Source organism: Blennius ocellaris (genome assembly GCF_963422515.1).
Source record: "Blennius ocellaris genome assembly, chromosome: 5".
Classification (NCBI taxonomy): Eukaryota; Metazoa; Chordata; class Actinopteri; order Blenniiformes; family Blenniidae; genus Blennius; species Blennius ocellaris.
In genome coordinates, this window is record NC_137654.1 from 9040287 (window position 1) to 9055156 (window position 14870).

Consider the following 14870-nt stretch of genomic DNA (forward strand, 5'->3'; position numbering starts at 1 on the left):
AGGTGCAGTTTGAGAGGCTTGTCTCCTCCGTGGTGTCAGAGTGCTCACCTGGAGCGTTCATCCAGCCACCATCTGTACCCGCTTCACCCAGACCGAAATCATAGAAAGTCAGCGCAAACAAGTTTTTTTGCTAAAAGCCCCTTACATCATGTTATCTTATTAACAAGCCGTGTCCAATGAAATGCATTGTGGCCGCTCAAATCACACCCAGCCCTGAAAGTTGTGAGCGGAATAATGGTCTTAATGGGTTAAAGGTTAAAACCAACTGTTTGATGATGATGATGTTGTTGCACAACACCAGTGCAAATGGCATCCAATGTTTATTTTTTCACTTTATAGTCTATCCACTCATTCAAAAAAATGTTAGTTGATGATCCCCAACTGAGCTGACTGTGAATATAAGTGTGTGTGACTGCCTCTCTTTGTTTGCCCTGTGAGGGATTTGTATTTGGCCTTCGCACGGAGTAGGCTGGGACTGTCTCCACAACCCTAAGTTGGACAACAGATTTGATGTAGAGTGGAGGATGGTTGATTGGGATTGAGCTCAGAGGCACTGGATGCCTGTCAGTGTCTGGTAGGACATATACCTGCACCCGACCAGAAGGCATGAAAACTGCAACTTTTCTTTTGTCTTTCTCTGGTTTTCTCTTCTTATTTCGCCACACGCGCAGTTTTTTTTCCCCATGAAATGCTTTTGTTTCTGCTCCAGTGTTCCAAACGTGGCTCCGTTTTCAAGTTTCCACCAGGAGCAACGTGGGAAACAGACTTATTGGGTAATCCATTTGATCTCCTGCAACACATTTGTGATCTTGTAAGAAAGCCAGTCTTGATAATACCAGACTGTGATTGAGTGCCTTTGATGCATGATATATTGCACTTATGTTTGAGGTCATGATGTCTTCTATCATTTATAAAATAAATTTTGACTATTGTAGTATTTTGGCTTTCTCGGCTATCTCCATGCTCCAGTGCTCACGGTTCAAATGAATGCATCCCTCAAGGCTTCTACATATAAAGTGTCTCACTGGCAACGAGGAATCAAACATGTGCAGAACAAGGCTATTTCTAGATAAAAACAGGCAAATGTTCTTTTAAAGAGTTACTCTGGACAATATCTATTGAATGTAGTCCAAGGAAGAAAAAAGTGATGACCCAACAACAGAATCATGAGTCACTGAAGCAGAGAAGGGGAATAAAGGCTGGTCTGTGTGGGCCGTCCCAATAGATGAGTGACTGTAGTTTAAACAGCTGATGAAGTTAAAGCTTTTAGGTGCTTCTATGAGGCGTCATAGATGGAGACCAGTAAGTGGAGCAATGCTGAGCAATGAACACAACCTGAGCACCAACAATGGAAACGGGTGTCCCTTGTTGGCACTGGACTCTTTCAGCAGCCTAACACTCAGGGTACATTTACACTTTGTTCCCGGCAGCCCCGTTTGCCCAAATGCAGTGCGCTGTGGAATTTTGGGGAATTCTAAGGAAGGTTCGGGATGTTTTTCACATTCTGTCAAGGCTTTCTACGGATGGAATGTGGACGCCGGGCCATTTTGAAGCCTATTTATGCTCCAAAGGGCCTCTAAAAGTGAAGGTAATCACTGTATCCTGAGACTTTCATTGCGCAGACCCGAGTGAAACTCCCCTCCTGGGCCTGGCTCCTCCTAGACCGTGTGCGCTGTGGCAGACCGGAGTAGAATGCAACGTGTCGGGTCCACAAACCGTCACACGCTGGGATAAGCCGCGATTGAACGTGATGAAACGGCTACCATACACCGTAGGTTTGCCGTAAAAACCGTGACGAAGCACGGCGTGATAAAACGCGAAGCAACCGTGAAACAACCGTTATAGAACTAGCACTAAACGTCACTTCCTGTTTAGCTTCCCGTCCCTCTTTGGACCACCAAGTTCTATTACGGCCAATTACGTGCTGCCATGTTTTATGACATTCAGCCCGTTTTGCTACGGAAGACTAAGTATCTCATCCGCACCGCGGCCGCTGTGGCACATTTTTTGACAATTTAAAAATCTGGCACCCACGGCAATCACGACCTGTTACGTTTTCCCATCTTGTCCCCCTGCGCAGGCCACCGGGGCTGCCGGGAACATAGTGTAAACGTACCCTAAGCAAATATGACAAAGGAGTAGCTGAGCGGTGGTGCCAGTCTTTGAATTCACTAGAATTCATTCCAATGAAGTATTTGTGGGACGAACTGGACAAACAAGTCCAATCTATGGAGGCTTCACCTCGGCAATTTTTGAAGTATCTACTTAAACATTTTAATGCGAGATAGAAAAAAAAAAACTGCCTTCAGATATCTCGTGAATTCATGGAATTGGTGGGTCTGGGCAGTAAAATCCAATCCAATATCATACAGAAGGTCATGATGTCACGACTCATGGGTGGATGCACGAACATTAGTGTTCCTATTGGTATGCTTAGAAATAAAAAGCAAGACGAGACCGGGCTTATAATGTAAATCATTTTTTAATCAAGACGAACAGACAAAAAAGTACAAAATAGACAATCTTTCTATACATACACATAGTAGGAAATGTGAAAGGAAAATAGCACACAGAATAATAAAGAACAAGCATGAAACAAAGATTTCAAAGTCATGTTTAGACGATACACAGCTACTTTTAAGTCCAGTTAGTTGAAAGTTACCAATACACATACTACTGAATGCATCAAGGCACGACGTGTGACGTGTATTTTGGTCTTGGAGGTTCTATTTACAGTGTCTTTCTTTAAGACGAAGGTAGAAACGACATGTTCAATAAAGGGAATTAAGAGTCGAGGCAACATCGGCCTCTATGTAAGACACGGGAATAAAAACAGCCGTTGGGAATATGATACAGGTCATTTACACTATCTGACCGACACGTCAGTGTGCACAACACGAGATGGAAACATCAGCCACACTCTCTCTCACACACGGACACGCACGCACACACACACGCAACTTCATAGACACCTTGATAGACACAGCATGCTCCCTGCTGGGCATGATGTATAAGACAGACACAGCATGTTGTGTCAATGCTGCCAAGAATACTATGACACACGAGAGGAAGGACATGAGCAATTGCACCCTTAAAAAGTCTTTCACACATTTTTTTTTTTCCCCCTCTAACAGCAGGAACTTTGCTATGCAATGAAAGAATTGTCAGCTGGGATATCTGCTGTCCTATAGTGGAAGTTAACATCTGTGAGGCCTTCTATTGGGCAGACGATGCCCAGAGTCGGATGAAAAGAAACAATCATATGGTTTTCTACCTGAATGCTGCACTTCAGCTGGTTGCATTTACTCACAAAGGCCAAAAAATATGCGTCGTTTTAAATCCTCATCTCGTTTACCTATGGGATTTCCCAGTATTGAAAACTCACAGGCAAGCGCTAAATATAACCATTTCTGCAAGAAACAAAACAAAGAATGACAAAGTAGTCAAATACAGAACGATTGCTTTCTGTTTCAGCAGAGTTTAGTGTCAAGATTCTGCGAAGTAATCCTAAAGGTACAGTATGTAGTGCTTTCAATTTAAATAACCATGAAGGTGGAGTAAGTTAGATCTTGGTATGGTCACCTTGAGTACCAATAGAGAGCCAATATAATACCCAGTGTGTCATCAGTTCTGCTCTTTGGAATTTTGTTTGCTTTTTGGTAAGCAATTATCATTCACTATTCCATCTGCCACTCTTCTTATTGGCCTGAGGACAGACTCGAAGTTGGATTTAAAAGACTCAATAGTCTTTTGATAGTCATGAATTCAATGAACTCATGCCTGTTGTTTCCCTGGACAAAATACTATTCTTTTAAATACTTAACTCAACACATCAGTGTCGAATTAGTTAGGTATTAGCTAATGAATACCAATGCAATGCCAATGTAAACCACATTGTGGGACAGAGTCACTTTGGCATTCAGCCCGTCCTTTTTGAAATGGGATAAGATGGAATGTTAAACACATTATGGCTATATATAACTATTTTTAGTACTGATATGGGTCATTTCAGTATTAAATGACCTGGGATCGCTGGGTAATTACAGCTGTTACCAGACTGGATGCTACAGTAGCTCACAACGACCACTTCATATCAATGAAATCTTCCATACTGTACCTTTAAAGACCCTCTGGAGACAGAGACATATACTTTTTGCTGGCACGTACATCGATTATCAGGTCGCCTGACTGGTCACACCAAATATGCACCGACCCAAGATTTACACAAGCTCGATTAGTTTCTGAACAAAAAAAAACACCCTACAAACTAAGGAACACGATTGAATTACTCTTGGAATGCAGAGCCCTTTTATACTCCGGGAGCAAGGTAGATAAAAACACAAACAAAAAACAAACAAACAGTTAATGATCAACATGAGTTCTTTGTTTTACCATGGCGGGGCCTGTGCTAAGTCTAAGTGTAAAATGCTTCTTAAAACTATTCTCCAATATCAAAACCCCCCTTACAAATAATTCATTTCCTTAATTAGACCATTTTTTTCCAGGTTACCTGACCAGGCTTGGTCGATCGATGCGAATGGCATACAAAAAGACTGCATATGTGACTTTTCCCCCCCAGAATCCACAGGTTGAAAACATTGTCTTGAAAGAGTAAGAGTCCCTTCTGTTGCTTCCAGTCCCATTGCCAAGTGCAGGTTGTTTTAAGGCAGTTTTCTTTGGGTGATGTCCATTAAGTGCATTAACGGCATTTGCCAGTACGCAACAATACGCTGGTCCTCAGTGGCTCCGCCGCGGGAATGAACACTCCTTTAGTTTCATACATAAACAACAATACACAGTATTCAGTACTAGTGGTGCGTCGAGACTTTGTCATTGCTGAGTAAATGTGTGTGAAGGTTTGCGTGTGAAGACACTGAACAGCAGCGGAGGAAAAATAAACCCTGTTCGGAGAAATCATGCCTACTTCCTGGATTCACGTCATCGGGACACGAATACAACCACACGCTATGTCGGCTGCTATGAGTCCACGATGAGAATCAGACAATCTTGCATAAGATTTCTGATCAATTGGAGGGGGGGGGGGGGGGGGGACATTTAATCCAAATCTTAAAAACAAAAACAAAAAAAACAAAACATTAAATAATCAACAAAGAGGAATTGTTTTCTTTTCTTTTTTTCCCAGAGCTTTGGAATTTCTTATGGTTCACATTATGGAATGAACAGTGCAATAAAACAACAAAGGACAATTGTCCTTTCTTTGTTTACAGAAAACCACAGTTGTCCATGTTGTGTCTTCATCTTTCGTTCTTTCCCCTCCGGTTCTTTGTCGCCCTCTTTTAGTGGTTAAACTGCATGTAATGACATCATCGCTAAGACATCGACCTGACTGCTTCCTCTTCTTTATGGAAGTTTAAAAAGCTTTTTTTTGTTTGTTTGTTTGTTTTGCATCATATCCATCAAATGCATTCTGATGGTGTTGTCACAACACTGGGTTCATTCTGTGTCCTTCAGCTCTGATACGTGAAACGGCAGCGGCGACGAGGGAAAAGAATTCACAATCCGATCTCCTTCCTCTGGATCCTGACGTCGTTTCGTTTTAAGGCAAAGTGAAGGCAGTCAAACAGTTGCTGGTGCTTAAAGAGAAGGGTCCTCAGAACACACACGCACGCACACACAAACACAGTCACACATATGTCAGTCATGAAACATGAGAAGTCTATCAACGCGGACTTGTATTGCTCTTTGGTGAGGTTTCAGAAGGTTTCTCAGCTGCAGGTAGTGCTGCCGGCGTCGGCCCAGTGGTTGCCAGCATTGAGGTGTTCATACAGGCAGATATTGTGTTTTTGTTGTGTGTGTGTGTGTGTGTGTGTGTGTGTGTGTGTGTGTGTGTGTGTGTGTGTGTGTGTGTGTGTGTTTGTGTGTGTGTGTGTGAGGAAGGCTAACAGGTCTGGGGGGGATCAGTGGCATTCATGAATGCTTCCCCTTCATGTTTTCTGACAGCGCAGGAGGGCCCGGTTCCTGAAAGTGAGTTCTGCGAGGTGATTGGTTGGAATTTTCCTACATGGAGTTGCTGTCGTGCTCCATCGGCTCATCTGGGAGGCTGAAAGTGGAAAAAAACAAAACAAAACGAGGTTAGGTGGAATCTTTACAAGAGCTATGAATTGGGAAGGTCTAAATATCACGGCGTGAAGCATTAGCGGTGTTAGGGAGCGTCCACATCCACATCGTCAAAGTGGATATTGTGCATGCGAACTACGGCTACATGTGCAACAAATGTGCTTCTTGTTTAATCAATCCCGGATGCGCTTTGGGTGTAGCGTCAAATCAGATTGTCATCTTCCATTCGCTTTCCCAATTTAAGTAGTAAAGTGAAAACAACAGCAGAGCCTCAGGATGAAGGACGGTCGCGGTGTAACAGATAAAATGTTTCTGCGTGACAGCTCACCTATCTGAAAGAAACATACAATAATAGGAATACACAGATACCGATACCGGTATCGGGTCCAATACTGTAATGGAGTACTCATAAAAGATCCTCGGTACAACCCGGGGAGTATCACATAACGTCATCAGCAACAGGCAGAGGCAGAGGATGAGTGGTGAAGTTAGTGTTTGTATTCATCCTTTTAAAAAGTGGTATTGTGGTATAGTGGTGCGTCCCTACAAGTTACCATATGCCGGTGGATCCCGATTCCAAACCCAACCATCTCTAACATTTTAACAAAATCGAAACCAAACAAACATTGAAGCTCACTCTTCAGTCCAAGCACCCTCCCAGAATAATGACTCTACTGGTCAGTGTTTGTGGGGTACCTCTGGCCGGGAAGGACTCCCACGGAGAGCGACGCCAACGCATTGACGGCGTCTGCCTCCTCACAGTCTCTGCTCTGAGCTGCCAGGTATGACAAACCCACGGATCCACCGGACGCCTTCACATTCTGCCAGTACTGACCTGAAACACCAGCACAGGCATGTCAGCGGTCTCAAAGCTAATTCTGAGTCGGTTGTGCTTCTCATGGCGGAGGAGGAGTTGATGGAAGAGGGAGAAGAGCAGTGATTAACAGTGTCATCAACCAAAAATCTGCTCACTTTGTATCTGGATGACGGTCTGCAGAGAGCGCACTGCGTTCGCATTGGGCTTCTGGAGGAGGACGTCCTCTGGCAAAGGGTCCTACAGGATGGAAACACGTCGACACACAACTTTAATCTCACGTCTCGTTAAGGGCGAAGGCGTGGTTACGAAATGACTGAAAACATATATCATCCACACTGGGGTTGGTTTAGAACAGGGGTGTCAAACATAAGGCCTGTGGGCCAAAAAATGGCCCACAAGAGGCTCCAATCTGGCCAAACCACCGCTTTATGGTGCGTTTGCAGTCATTTTCCCGAGTAATTGTTGGGTTTTGTGAAAATGTGGACATTTTCATCACGTATACTCTGCTGCACAATAAAGAAAAACATTCACATTTGTATTTGAATGCTATTTTGGCACTCATATTCCAGTCCGGCCCACTCAAGGTGAAATTGTATGAATTGCTTCTGAACTAAAATGTGTTTGACAGCCCCGTTTCAGAGGACAGATGAGTGGATACTCTAATATCAAAACCCACACTTAAGGTGCAGAAATACGTCGCTCCACTAGACCAACTGAATAAAGCCTTTAGCGGTGTGTGTCGATGCTTTCTGATGCGCCTCACCGGTAAACCCAGGAGTGCAGTGACGCAGGCTTCCGATGCGTCGCAGATCGCTGTGAGATCGTGGCCTCCCTCCAGGGCCAAGACGAGACGACCTCCTGCCAGGGACATCAGCTGGCGGGTCAGGAAGCCAAAACCTGAGGCACACACACATACAAACACACACCATGATTTTTTCTGTAGTTTCCAATATTCTATTCCAATATGTTTATTTTTACTGAGTGGGTCCTCCCCACTAATTACTATAAGAGCGCCACAATCCTCTTCTTCAATAGCATGCTTGACAGGAGCTGCAATAATCTATTAATACCGCCAAATACCCACAAGGCCATAAAGCCAACTCTCTTGTTTCTTGCTAAATTTGAGGCCCTGAGGTTTTAAATCCTGCAGGACAGAATGTTCAGTCGGCGGTTGAGAATCCTGCTTACATTTGGCGGAGACCTTGTATCCTCCAAGAGGAGCCGGGTTTCCCTCGGCCGCGTCGAAGCCGGCCGACACCAGAACCACGTCCGGGGAGAACTCCTGGGCGATAGGCATCACCACGGACCTGGAGGGATACACAAAATACAAAATTAGATCACTTTACACATGCATGTACATATATACATACGTAAAAAAAACACAATTAAATGACATATGTTGTGTTTTTTGTGACGCGTGAACATTTGAAGCCTCCATTGTTTCCTTTGGCTGAAACAATAATGGGACATAGAAATGGAACATTTCTTTTGAGAGACATAAAAAGCAATACTTTTACAGCAAGGAGCAGCTCACAAAACAACTTTACAACTAAAACAGTGTTGCTTAAGCTGCTCTACAGATATTAGAGCAGAATTTTCTATGATTGTTAAAGATACGGTGAGATTGAAGCATTTTTACAGAATCACTGTATTTGTCCAGTCCGTCGAACTCTGAGAGTTGATATTTAAGACACTTCATGTTTGTTTCTACAAAATAAGCTGTAATCCAAATGTTTCTTTTTATTAATTCTTCTCAAAAAACTAAAATAAAAAAAAACCTTCTGCTTGCATCCGGAATCTTTGACAACCACTAGTATAAAGTGATTTACTCCTTTGTCTTGTGGTACAACGTGGTATCATGAGACAATGATCCAGATTCAGGCTCCGTTTACACGCTGTTTAAACGAACAACACCCGTCTAACGCACACGGACAACAATGCACTGTAAACACTGAAGCACCTAAAAACTGTCTTTCTTTGTCATTTTGATTCATTCAGTGACTTCAAGCACGATCATCATGTAAACTGTCATGTCAAAAACACTAAAAGGCTGCACTTGAAAACAGTTACGTAAACAATGTTAAATCTTTGCGATGACATTAAATGTTTCCTTAATTTCTTGTAGATTATTTAAAGTTATTGTTCCTGCTGTGAAGTTATTATATATAAGCAAGAAAAGAGAAATATGCAAACTGAAAACCAAACTGTAACTCAATCATGAATCGCGTTGTTGTTTGAAAACCGGACGAAACTGAACTTTGAGATTTAAAGGATTAACATCTGCTTTCTTTTCCACCACGTATGCTAATACTGAGAGAGTTTTGTTGAGGATACGCCACCTAGTGGGTGCAGAGGGAAATACTGTTTGGGTTACGGCATCTGGTTTCCTCAGTTTGAGCCACGCAAAAAAGTTGGATTAATAATCACATTAAGTCACATGGCTCACAGTGTCATTACATCAGGATGTTCATCAAATCATAACTGATACGTATCCGACTGGTGCCAACACTCAGCTCAAGTCACAACCAGCTGGAGCCCACATTTCAGCTGATTCCAATCTTACTGGGCTCCTGACAGATTGACCTGAAATTGGATTTATTTCATCTGGCGGCTCACAAAGGAAGATCCTAATTCTGGGTCTTTCCGAAGCGGGCACTTCACCGGGACGATACAAATATTTAGGATCCGGTCCGAAAGAAATCATTAAACATGACGACTGAAACCAGAGTTTGGCTGAAACCGTTGTTGACAGTGAGCAATTGTTCCTCTGGAGGAGAACGTCCCGAAATGCCATTGTTGTTGGGAAGAGAAGCGGCGCTGTCCGGAGGTGGAGGGAGGCTCGACGCTGCAACGGAGTTCAAAGCTGCAGCGTGCGAGTCTGTTTCCCATTAGAGGCTTGTCACTCTCCTCACGTCATTGACAACACAGAGAAAAGAGGAAAAGAAGTCCATCTGGGATCCATTTACCTTCATTATTCTGCCGGGGGGGGCTCCCCTCCCCTCCCCTCCCCTCCCCTCCCCTCCATACACACACATACTCACACAAACACGCACACATATTAAAGCACACGTTCGCATATCCAAACGCATACTGCTGTCATGACAGCATGAGAATGGACAACATGATCTCACGGAGAGAAAACGACGACCCGGAGAGACGAAACGCGTCAAACTCACACACAGAAAAGCAGAGTTTTCTTTCGTCGTTGTGTCAGTTTTGCATTGACTTTCGATTCAGTCTGTGAAGAAGAGGGCCAAACTCTGACATTGTGACGTGAGAATGAATCGAGAGTGTGCGCGCACACACACACACACACACACACACACACACACACACACACACACACACACACACACACACACACACACACACACACACACACACACACACACACACACACACAACCACAAGAAAACCCGACTCCCACCTCCCCTGTAGAGCCATTAAAGCAGCCGCGGTCCCCTCCGAGAGGGTAACTACCGACAAGCTAATGGAAAGATGGAGGGGCTGCAGAGAGGGCGGGGGAGAGGAGGGGATGCTTATTAAAGATCAATCAGGGGAGGACAGGAAGAGGGTGAGAATGTGTGGAGGGCTGGTAGCGGTGATGGAAAAAAGTGTGTGTGTGTGTGGAGGGGGGGTTGAGTGAAGGATGAGGTGAAAAAGCTCCGGCTCACAAGGTCCAACCCATAAAAAAGCTTTAAGGCTTTGTTTTCTTTTCCACAGGCTGAATGAGAACTTTATTAATTACTGGGGGTGGGGGGGGGGGGGGGGGGGGGGGTTCTATGAAGGAAAGAAAGAAGAAAAAAAAGCAAAGGGGCTTCCCATTAAGGCCTGAAAAAAAAGAGAGATTATGTACACTGGCACACGATTCATAACAATAATTGGGAACTCCCACAGGAAGCTTGCTTTCAAAGCAGGTCGAAATATTACTAATCCTCCGCTGTGACTTCAACACAAGCGCCCACTCATTCTGCACCTTTTCTCTTTACGTTCAAACAATCAACTGTTGTGGATTGTGGAGGCCAGAAGCAGAGGCCATGCAAATAATTAAAACTCCCAATTGGAGGGCAGATGGAAACTTCATCTGCAGGGTTGGTCTGCATAGATGAGTAATTTGCGATGTACCTGCAGACACAACAGCTTTCTTTCTTTCTTTCTTTTTTTGGAAAGGGGGGGGGGTTATGGCTTTTTGCTTGTTGTTTCTTTGTTTTCTTCTTCTACCCACTAACCCCAACTGGACCAGCAGAATGTCTCTACCTCTGAGTCTCAGTGTGGAGAAAGTCTTCACCACTGAGTCTGGTCCTGCAGGTTTCTTCTTATTTGTAGGAAGGGAGCTTTTGTATACATAACAATGTTTGTATAGTGCGGATTGATAATGATATGATTTGCTACAGATGAACTTCTGGGGAAGTTAATGTCATTCTTCCAGATAGCAGCTCACTCTCTTTATGAGTTGATCCAAAGTTTTTTTATTGGTACTTTATTTGAATAATTGTTGTGAAGAAATCATGCAAAATCTTTTTTTTTTTTCCATATCTAAAACTGTCGTTTTGAATTTGCATAACATGAATGTCGAGTGTTTAGAAACAGACTTCGCTCATGTTCAGTCAGTCTTTGTACGATGTGTATTTTGTGCATGTTTAAACCTCCATTACCATATATTGTTCAGCCCCAACAAGAAAGGGTGTGTCCTCTCACGCTGAGCTTCTCTATAATGCTTTAACTAGTCTGAGGACGTTGAAGGGGTTCCTCAACTCCCCAACAGGCAATGTTGAGGCTCTCCAAGCAAAAGAGGTTCCAATATACACATGCACCCAAATAATAACTTAACCAGATCATTTAAAACTAATTTTGATCTAGTCATCAACCTTTTTAAATCTCAGTTTCAATTCATGCTTTGTACTTTTGTGATCACGGCCCATGTTCTCCTTCCTAAAAGCCCACAGACAGTGCATTGGCCACCTTCGGTTTAAATTGTTTAACGAGGTCTTGTGACCCGGCTGAAAATTAACACATCCTTCTTTATTCAACATCGTCGCCTCAATGCCAGCGAACGTTTCGAAGTTCTTTCCGCGCACATTGCACACGTTGTATTCATTTCCCTTGTGTTACTTTGGTGGGAGAAATGTGTTTCTCAATAGCGCTCAGCTGTAATTTGTGGATTCAGACTCGGCTAGCATTAGCAGTTATTGTGAAGAACTGAGCAGACAATGATGTGCAGGTTTTTGATGTGGTGAACTCTCACCAGCTGCGGCTCCAGGCTCAAACACATACAACACTGCTTACAGCGTCTATTGAGTCCAGATCTCAACACAAGGCCATATGTGAGGATACTTTGTATTAACGTAGCTGTTAGAGACTGAGAGGAGGGGAATTCAGCTCCACACTGTGTCCTGAAACAAACTGCATTCATTGTGTGTTTGTTATCATATCAATCAAGTTCTGGATGGTGGAAACCTCCCTCTGTGCAAACGGGCAGAAGCACAGGAGACTCGGCAGCGTGCGCCACTCTGGGGAGGTCTCTCACCATGAAAACAAAGCACCGAAGCCAAAAAGATTCCGAAGCTACTGGATCTGCAAAAATCACAACAGGACTGAACGATTTTGACGTCGGCTGGTAAACGGTTTTGAAAACAATCCAGCGTGCCTGGTGCTCCAAACTGCTTACAGGACATACAGCACGCAACAATTCGGGTGTTTTTCTCATTGTAGCTGTTTGAGTATTGTGCATTTCTGCAGATGTAACCTCATGCGAGTGAATCGGAAGTGCTGGTAAGACTGGACCTGTCGCTTTCATGAAGGCTCATCTGATTCCACTTCAGACACAAGAGAGTAGTGAGGACGGCCTCCCCTGTCCACCATCCCGCCCCAACATGCTCCGTATCGCTCAGTTATTAATGTTAGGAACATTTCTTCTCTTTGCTCCACAGGGAGCCCAGAGGTCAGAGGTCAGGGTGGCGAAAACGCCTCAAAGTCCACTAAAAAAAACAACAACCCCCAAACAAACCGTGAAGCGAGCTTTATGAGAGGTTGTGTGCACTTGGCTTGTGTACAATGCCCGTTGTGTTTGCACTGAAAGTAAACACATTGCATTCTTGTGTGTACGTACACCCCTCCTTCGCCTTTATGTCTGCGCCCTCGCCACCGAGCCCCCCCCCCCCCTTTTTCCAGTAACCGTGTGGTTGCCAACGGTTTCCTCGGGGCTGGATGCGCCAGACAACCGAAGCCCACACGACCGAAACTTTATTGGTGCTAAACACCCACCGATGACAATTATCCAACCCACCAGCAGGAAGTAACGCTCCGCAATCTGCCAAACACACGACGCGGAGAGCATTTACTGTAAAGCCTCTGAAGTTATTGGAAACAGGGAGCGCCAGACACATGCTCTCCAAATGACAAGGATTATTAATTACGCAAGAAAGTACGTCAGAGGCGGCGTGGAGCCCGGCCTCTGATCAGCTTCGGCGCGTTTGTTGTGGCTCGGTGGAAAGGAAATGAGAGAAAATTGTGTGATCAGGCCGACTCCCCTGACCCTGATCAATAAAATGCCGGGGCGCAGGTGCTGGCGGGGAAATAAATTAAGACGTATCCCTCTGTTGAGTTTTCAGCTCCATTTCACAACTTTGGACTAATTATTCTCTTCCATAAGTACTGCACTACTTTCCACTGGCATGTCACAACCGAGTAATTGTCAAGTCCGTGTAAACGGAAATCATAAAAAAAAAAAAAAAATCGTTGCCTTGCATGTAGGAAACGTTTCAAGAAACGCTGTCGTGTAAACGGGGTCCTAATGTCTTTGGCGGAGGGAAAAGAAGTAACGGTGCTAATCCCTGTCGTTTGATGGTCTGGCTGTGTCATGCTGTGGAAACTGAAACTGCACTGGGGTCCTACCTGAAGGCAGCGAGGTACTCAGCATCTCCCATGGGCGGCTCCAGTCCTCCCGTCCACGCCACGTTAACGTTGAAGCCCTTGCCAGCTCCAGAACCCACCTGGACCCAAAAACTTTGTTCAGGTTTGTCGCCGGGGACATTGTTCATCGAGGCGACTCCAGAAGGCAGCAGGCCAAAGACCCACCTCAGCTGGCGATCCACTGCCGGGGAAGAAGTTCCCATCATCGTAGCGATGGAGTGAGACGTAGAGAACGCTGGGGTCGCCGTAGAACACCTCCTGGGTGCCGTTACCGTGGTGAACGTCCTGGCCGGGAGAAAGAAAGCCAACATGTCCGTTTAGTATGAGCAGCATTGGAGCAGCAGGCCTCATGAGTCGAGGTCAGAGAGAAAACCACGATGCCTCACCCAGTCCACAATGAGGATCTTGCTGACACTGAGCTTGTGCTGGAGCTGCTTGGCCGCTATTGCCACAGAGTTGAAGTAACAGAAACCCCTAATAGACACAGAAATAGAAATATTACACTGAAAGATATAAAGAAGTAAACAAAACTTAGAATGAGTGATGCACCCCCATGGGATTATCGGTTCTTTATAGTCGTGGTTCCCAACCTGGGGTCCAGAACCTTGTTGAGGACTTGAAATCACAGATTTGTCAAAGGAAAGTATAACAAGACACTTTGTAGAACCGAGAATAGAACTAGGAAACTGATTGTTACTTTCATTTTGCAGAATTATGCATCTAAATATTGTGACAATAATCATCAGTGTAATGTTAGAGCTTAACAAAGAGACCCACAACCTCTCTTCAAGGAATTCTGGATTGACGTTAGGAAAAAATAGGCATCAATTGGGTTTTGGAAGAGTCCGTTTCCATAGTGGAGGAAAACAGCTAAGATGCAAAATATCATACAGTCTTATGAAACTGGCAAGTGTGTTCTCTATATTGCAACATTAATGTGATTACAAACATAGAGCACTATATAAAAGTATAAAAAAAATATACCAACTATCAAAAAGGTTTCCATAAAGACACCTTAAATAAAAAGGTGTAAAACACAGTTCGGCTCAGGGGCCACATTCAG

The 14870-nt window shown here is 44.3% G+C and overlaps 1 protein-coding gene across 2 annotated transcripts in view; it reads right to left on the reverse strand.

The window, feature by feature from the left end:
* Window positions 1–2494: 2494 nt before the first annotated feature.
* hdac7a (histone deacetylase 7a) overlaps window positions 2495–14870 on the reverse strand; it is a 75181-nt gene continuing 62805 nt past the window's right edge. For both annotated transcript variants that reach the window (XM_080496058.1, XM_080496059.1), the window contains exons 19-26: window positions 14194–14281; window positions 13973–14092; window positions 13790–13887; window positions 8084–8202; window positions 7659–7792; window positions 7051–7132; window positions 6775–6913; window positions 2495–6061 (exon numbers count right to left, since the gene is read on the reverse strand). In XM_080496058.1, the coding sequence (XP_080352184.1) occupies window positions 6019–6061; window positions 6775–6913; window positions 7051–7132; window positions 7659–7792; window positions 8084–8202; window positions 13790–13887; window positions 13973–14092; window positions 14194–14281 (823 nt within the window). In that variant the 3' untranslated portion in view covers window positions 2495–6018. The remainder of the gene's footprint in view (window positions 6062–6774; window positions 6914–7050; window positions 7133–7658; window positions 7793–8083; window positions 8203–13789; window positions 13888–13972; window positions 14093–14193; window positions 14282–14870) is intronic.